The following is a 7,567-nucleotide window of genomic DNA, read 5'->3' as shown; positions in this document are numbered from 1 at the left end:
TCCGGTATGCTCCGGTAACACAGCACCATTAAGGTGCTATCCCCACCATCTCGGGAACGATTTATGTGGCCTCATTAAACCTTCAGGTCATCCCTCCCTCCCCACCACCAAGTTCCATGAGGAGCTTGGGGCGCCAGAGCCTCGTCTGTTAGTGAAACAGGATTCGCCCGGCATAGGTGAGTTTGACAACTGAGTTTGGAGAAGCTATATATTGCGCTGGAAACCTGAAGGGTTGGCTACACAGCCCCTTGAATCTGGTATTTTGGTCGCCTCTTACGACAGGCATACCTACCGCGGGTATATTCTGACCACTTACCCGCTGGGGGTTAATTGGGATGCCCTCACTAAGATAGGCTCCATGTCGTTGGTGTGAGGGCTTAGCCGCACTCCATAGTGCCCGACTAAGAGGCGGAGCTGTTTAGGACTGGCATCTACGCCGTTTCGCCTCATAGGAGGGCGGCGGATTGTCGGTGACCAAGAACTGCCAACGCCCTAATCCAGGGTGTTATATGGACCGTGCCTATTGTACGATTTGCAGGCAGGGGATAAATTCGGCTGTATTCGAAGGGAGCCTTTCCGATACCGGGCCACCTCGGGAAGTACTGATGGCTTCACCACAGCAAGGAACTCTGCTGTGGCGAAGGGTTCTTTCCCCGTATGTAATACTGGATCGCCGAGCCCGCCTTGTCGGGCAGGTAGTCGTATGACGAAGATGAACGACTCATTACCTAATTGTAATAAGGACGATGATAAGAGGAGGACTGAGTTGCAAGCCAAGGACGACAAATACGCATTAAGCGATGCGTCGGACTGGGGAAGTGAGAGAAGAGCTGATTCGATGAACTCGGTGTTGGAAAAGCACAAAAATGAAAACGGAGTAGAAGATGGCAGAAGGGTACGGAGCAGACGAAGTAAAATAGCTCTCTCGCAGTACAGTGCAGCACCAAGAACTGTCCAACGTCTGGGAGCTGTAGTCGATCCAACAGAAGTGGAGATCGAGCACTTGGAATAGGCCCATGAGGCGGTAGATGTAGGTCGATGGCAGTTCATAAGGTTGGCTGCGAGCAACCCTCGGTTCTGCAACCGGTACGAGGAGGAAGAAGCGTCGAATGGCAGAATGAAGAGGTAACGTTCGGCGGAAGGCGACAAGCTTGCTTGCAAGGGGCAGAGAGGATCCAGTCCCAAAGCCACGAGGAAAGGCAGTCGCATATACAAGACAAGTAGGCCCAAAGCTGTAAGTCAGATGGGCCCCAATAGCGAGGTAGCTACTACCTCGAAAGCTGCGAGTCAGAGGGAAATTCCAACGGACTTAGGAGATAAGCCAAAGGGAGATAATGCTAAGACTCCGGCTTTCTAGGAGGTGCTAATGGGAGTTAACGCTAAGACTGCGGCTTTCTCGGAGGTGCCGAAAGGGATAATACTAAGACTTCGACTTATCCTGAGAAGATGAGTGATGTGGCAAAGCAGTCACTGACTTTCAACCTTTGATGCGGGGGGTAGTGTGAAGATGATCGCGTGCGCCAACATTGCGAGCTTGAGGTGACTGGAGGAAGTGGTTCTAAACCTCTAAAGCCAAGGCACGAACGTGCGGTTTGAGGTGGTGGATAAAGCGCAAATCCCCACGGTACCAAAAGTTAAGGTAAGGATACCATGCGTGATGAAGTCGGAGGATACACTGCGACTTCTGCAGAATGAGAATCCGAACATACCGACAAAGGATGGGAAGGTACTTACTGTATCTCGGCCTACGGAGGAAGGCTTGGAAAAATGTCCTTTGGTACAGGCAAAATTTACATGCGACTGAGAAAAAGAAATACCGAGGATAAAAATCCTCAGACGCTTGAAGTGGCGAAGACGAAAAGGACCTCAAAAGTCTAAGAGTAAAAGGACAGTTGTAGGTAGCCGACGTCACTTCGAAGGTGTTAGAAGAGGACCAACAGCCAAATGGTGCTGCGAGTCCTACAGATAAACCTTCAGTACAGTAAAGTGGCGTCGCGCGAACTCCTTGAATTCCTAACAAGGACGCTTATGACTGCGTATAACAAAGCTTGCCCTTTAAGGGATATGGTTTAGAAGAGCCAGCAGACAGCACTTACACTTCGATCACGGAGCGGGTAGTGCCGAGCCAAGATCGAATGGGCAGTGAAGATGTTTTCTAAGTTTAAATCGCCGGGCCCAGATGGTTTTTTCCCGGCCATGCTACAAGTTTCAGGTATAGCGGTCGTGGATGGCTTAAAATAATATTCGATGGGTGCATAAGACTGGATCATGTACCGCACTCTTGGAGAACTGCTCGTGTAGCTTTCCTAACAAAGGAGGGAAAGACCGGTCACGTCTTTCCCAAAGACTATGGACCCATTAGCTTAACGTCATTTCTGCTCAAAGCCTTTGAGAGGCTGATAGATGTGCACATAAAGTCCAATGTGGATAAAAAGCTGCTCTCCACAACACAGCATGCGTACACCAAAGGCAAGTCGGTAGACACCGCATTGCATAGGATGGCAATAAGCACACAGAAAGCCCTGGAATATATGCCCCTATTACGGTGTACAACTCAACTTAGTTGGGTTGTAATTAAAACAACTCAACTTTCAGACAACTCAACTCTTGTTTGGTATTACGAGTTACAACTTATTTCAGTTGAAGTTGAATTGGTGCTGCCAAGCTAAGAAAGTGATGATTTGACAGATAAATGAACAGCTGATCAATTTGTGTCTAAAATTTGAGCATTTGCAAGTGATTTTTTTATTAATAGTAAAATGGATATTAGCATAGAATTATTTTATGATGATGAAAATAATGGTGAAAAAATTGATATGCAGCGAATAAGAAAACATTTACGCGATCACTCTAATCCCTTGGAATTACCAAGCACCAAGTAAGAAAACGTTCAAGTGACAATTGATAAGATTCTAATATAGTTATTTTGCAGATTTGTAAGCTATTTTCGGTTAAGTAAGGAAGCATTTTGCTCCTTACTAAACGAAATGAAGGACCATTTCCGCAAACGCGTTCGAGGGACGGCTGTACCTCCTATTTTAAAATTATGCGCTACACTCCGATTCCTTGCTGACGGCAGCTATCAAAAATGCTGTGGAAATGATTTTAGTGTTGGACTGGCACAACCTACAACATCTATAGTTGTCAAAGAGGTTTTAGATATTATTGAGGAGCATATTTGCGCGAAGTGGATTAAAACTCAAATGACTGCAGAGGAGCAAAGCGCTTCAAAGATCGCGTTTTATTCTAAAACAGGATTCCCAGGAGTAGTGGGTTGTATCGATGGGACTCACGTTCGCATAATTTCACCAATAAAAGAAATGCAACATTTATATCTAAACAGGAAAGGCTACTACAGCTTAAACGTCATGATTGTAAGTAAAAATGAACACGCAAGTAATAATTTTGAACCAAATTATTGACAAACTTATTTTCAGCTTTGCGATTACAAAATGTCCATCCGGTATGTGGATGCCAGGCATCCAGGCGCTAATCACAACTCATTTGTTTTTAATGTAAGTGACTTAAAGGTGCATTTGGAGAGAAACGTACAGAGTAATTCTTGGATCTTGGGTAAGACTGGTTGTTATTAAATATACAAATAAATATTTTAAAATCCATTGTTTAAGGCGATGCTGGTTACCCTCTGAAAACTTATTTAATGACTCCTTTTCGCATGGCAGAATCTGGTTCTCCGCAATCTCGCTACAATACTGTACACTCAAAGGCCCGAAATATTATAGAGAGAACAATTGGAGTAGTAAAGAGCAGATTTCGTTGTCTTTTATCAGCACGTGGCTTACATTATTCACCTGAAAAGGCCAAACAAATTGTGAATTGTTGTTGCGCTTTGCATAATATTTGCCAACACTTTCGAGTGGAGCCTCCTGAAGATATACCACCTACTTTTGATGCCGACATAAGCAATGAACATCTTAGTGTGGAAAGAGAAACCGAGGATACAGCCAGAATGGTTCGAAATAATATTATGTTATCCATTTAATCAATTTGTAATTCATTCAGTCTTTTATTTCAAAAGTTTTGGCTAAAATAAATACTCATAACAAAAATATCACTTCATGGCTCTTAAAACTAAATTTGACCTTTTTTCATTCAGGTTTGCGTTATTTAAATGACCCTAAAACTTATTATAAATGTAAAGTAAAATATCACTTCATGTCAGGTAAACTAGAACTAGAAACTAAAATATCTTTTCATTAAGAACTTTAAACTAAAAATATTTCTGCTAAAAAAAAAACAGGTTTTCATCGTGAAAAAAAAAAATAACTAAAATATTTACATATTTGTTGAGCGGCTCAATTTTTTAATTTTTAGCTTTGCAATTTCTGCCTTCAACGCACATAGCTCGCTTGCTTCCTGTGCTTGCTTCTTGTAAAGCAAATATTTTTTTTGCTTAATCTCCAGCAATTTTTCGTTGACTTTTTGCATTTTGTGTGCTGTCCTCTCTAGCCGATCAATTTTTTTAAAAGTTTTTTTTGCGTTTCTGTCTGCTTGGTTAGAAGCTCCAGACGCTCAGTCTCAACATTGCCACGCCGGCGATTTCGTGATCCTGACGGAGTGGGAAGCTCGCCTGCGTTTGAACCAGTGGGCTCCCTAGTCGTGGACGCGGCTGCAGACATGGTGTTACCATGCTCTTCGTCGTCGCTAGCCGGTGGCATATTCTCCGTCACGAAAGCTCGACCACTAGGTGCAACTTGGCTTCTTATTTGGATGAGTTGTGCAACACTTTCCTCTAGCGGGCTTAGGGATTTTTCATGCGATGGCCCTCCGCCGGTTGCAACAAGATTGTTGCGGTTGTTGGACAGCTTTCTTTTTAAATTCGCTTTATAATGTACCCAAACCTAAAAGAGAAATATATATATACATATGTAAAATGTCAATGCGCTTTTAATGTGTTCATCTATTTTCACAACTCTACATACACGTGTCCACTCCGGTGCAGTTCTTGTCGGTGGTCCCAAACTATTTAGCTCTAAGGCGAATTCCTCCCATAATTCCTTCACTCTATTTTGGCTGCATCCGAACTGCGGCTTGCCTCGTCCAACTTCGGGATGTCGCTCCATAAGTTCAATCAGTCTTTCAATTTGATCCTTCGTTGAAATTTTGTTCTTTCTATAAATATGTACAAAAATGTTGATTATAAAATTTGTTTAAATTAATTTTAAAAGGTCTAATTACCCGCTTTCCATTTCTTTTTTATAATTTTCTTTCCAAACAACAAACAAACAACTGCAAAATTTTCTAAGACAACTGCTAGTAATCAGTTGTCAGATTTTGACGTCTTTGACAACTACACCAACACAAGGTTGTAAACGGTAATACCACAAAAAGTTGTTAGACTAGACAACTCAACCGACATTTTTGTTTGACAGGTTGAGTTGTAATCTGTAATACCAAATTGCGAAATTTCAACTCAACCAGAGTTGAGTTGTAAACGGTAATAGGGGCAATAAGAAAGATACGAATGGGCGATTATGGATGGTCTTAATTATATTAAAGTATATCCAGCCTTAACCAGATGGATCGGCTGCATGTTAAATTGCAGGAAGATTACATAACAATGGGGATTGTATGAGGCCACGAAATCAGAGGACAGGAGCCCGCCAGGGAGGAGTGCTATCACCTCTGCTATGGACGCTGGTCATCGACCAACTGCTCAAGCGGTTTGATGAGGGACTCGTAAAACGTACGGCTTACGCAGATGACGTTGCAATTGTCATACATGGAAAGTGCCTTCCAACGATTATCTCTTTGATGGATCGGGCGCTTCGGGATATTCATACCTGGGCATCTAATGTCGGGGTGAAAGTCAACGCGGAGAAGACGGATATGGTCTTGTTTGCAAAGAGGTACAAGGTCCCAAATTGGACCAGGCCTAAGTTAGGTGGTGTGACCCTACAGGAGAAACCTTGCGCAAAATATCTAGGAATCATCCCAGACAGCAAGCTGTCATGGACGCTCAACGTGGAGGAGAGGGTGAAGAAGGCCTCAACGGCACTTTATGCATGTAAAAGAATGCTGATACGTACACCGTAGGGCTTATCGCCCTTTCATTCTACTTGGGCTTTTACAGCGATTGTAAGCCCTATTCTATACTGTGGAGTTCTTGTTTGGTGGAAAGCCACACAAAAAACAACCTACCTCAAAAAATTAGAGCGCTTATGCAGACTATTAATGCTTAGCATTACGAGAGCCCTGAAAACAACCCTGACGGCTGACCTGTACATTCCACCTGTACACCTGGTAGCAAAGAATATAGCGTTAAAAACTGCAACCAGGCTCGGTGCCTCCGGGCAGCTTGAGGGTCGACCATACGGCCATAGTAGTATAGCGCCATTAATCACAAGACGAAGACTACCTGATTCCCTATCTGCGCTTCGAGTGAGATTTTAAGGCCACAATAGAAACGGGCAGTTGGGTCAAGGGTGCTCAAATGGCGGACGAAGTGATACAAGTGTACACAGATGGTTCCAAAGTAGTGGATGGAGTAGGGTCTGCGGTATACTGCGCTGATCCGGAAATAAACATATCCTACAGGCTTCCGGATTAATGTAGCGTTGTGCAGGCGGAATTATTAGCCGCAACCCAAGCAGTGGGAACCCTGGAAGAGAATAGCTTAAGCTGCAACCGTGTTAACTTTCATATTGACAGTCAAGCAGCTTTTAAAGCAATAATCTCGCATAGCACAGCATCTAAATGCGGGTTAGAGTGTAAGCAGTTTCTGGAGAGAATCGGGACAGGGAGAAGCATTCATCTGCATTGTGTTCCAGGACATACGGGCATAGATAGGAATGAAAAAGCAGATTAACTAGCTAAAAAGGGTGCATCCCTTGCAGCTTGCTCCGTAGACGTCCCAATTTGACTGAGCGAGATTAAGCGAAGGCGAGAGGTACACATGCTCGACCAAGCGGGAAAAGCGTGGGTTCAAGCGCGGGCTGTAAAGTGTCGAAGATTTTGTGTAGGTCTCACAACCTTAGAGTAACAAAGTTGCTTCTATCATTAAAAAGAGAGGACTATAGACTCGTGACGGGTATTCTGACTGGACACTGCCTTCTGGCGTCACATGCCTTTAAATTAGGCTTGGTCAGTGATAGCAGATGTAGGAAGTACGCTTTGGAGGAGGAAACGATCGAGCACGTTCTGTTGTTGTTGTTGTTGTAGCAGTGCTTCGCCCCATCCAATAGGTGTGACCGATTACAAATTGTCATCAATATCCTCTAACGGGAGTCCATGGAAACTTGCAGTTTCAACAGGTGTGGACCACAATGAGAGGGGTGTTAGTGGCGTTGGTTCCACATTACAATTAAAGAGATGGTTGGTGTTATGTGGGGACACAGTGCAAGCGCGGCATACATGTTGTATGTCGGGGTTGATTCTGGATAGGTAAGAGTTTAACCTGTTACAGTATCCAGATCGAAGTTGGGCTAGAGTGACTCGCGTTTCCCTGGGAGTATGCGTTCCTCTTCCGCAAGTTTTGGGTGCTTTTTGAGTACTGGATTCACCGGGCAATTCCTGGCATAAAGGTCCGAAGCCTGTTTGTGGTGTT

At 43.9% G+C, this 7,567-nt stretch overlaps 2 protein-coding genes across 2 annotated transcripts; one reads left to right on the top strand and one right to left on the bottom strand.

The window, feature by feature from the left end:
* Positions 1-2,636: 2,636 nt before the first annotated feature.
* On the top strand, positions 2,637-4,040 carry LOC137245319 (putative nuclease HARBI1). The gene is made up of 4 exons (XM_067775802.1): positions 2,637-2,878; positions 2,933-3,374; positions 3,438-3,573; positions 3,630-4,040. Exons 1-4 carry the CDS (start codon positions 2,760-2,762, stop codon positions 4,001-4,003), a joined length of 1,071 nt encoding a protein of 356 aa, XP_067631903.1. The 5' UTR covers positions 2,637-2,759; the 3' UTR covers positions 4,004-4,040.
* Positions 3,646-5,443, bottom strand: LOC137245326 (uncharacterized). The gene is made up of 3 exons (XM_067775816.1): positions 5,200-5,443; positions 4,944-5,133; positions 3,646-4,862 (listed from the first exon to the last, which is right to left on the bottom strand). Exons 1-3 carry the CDS (start codon positions 5,208-5,210, stop codon positions 4,467-4,469), a joined length of 597 nt encoding a protein of 198 aa, XP_067631917.1. The 5' UTR covers positions 5,211-5,443; the 3' UTR covers positions 3,646-4,466.
* Positions 5,444-7,567: the final 2,124 nt, after the last annotated feature.

Source organism: Eurosta solidaginis, chromosome 1 (assembly GCF_040869045.1).
Source record: "Eurosta solidaginis isolate ZX-2024a chromosome 1, ASM4086904v1, whole genome shotgun sequence".
NCBI classification, from domain to species: Eukaryota; Metazoa; Arthropoda; class Insecta; order Diptera; family Tephritidae; genus Eurosta; species Eurosta solidaginis.
The sequence above is the reverse complement of the archived record's forward strand: the minus strand, read 5'-3'. Positions and strand labels throughout refer to the sequence as shown.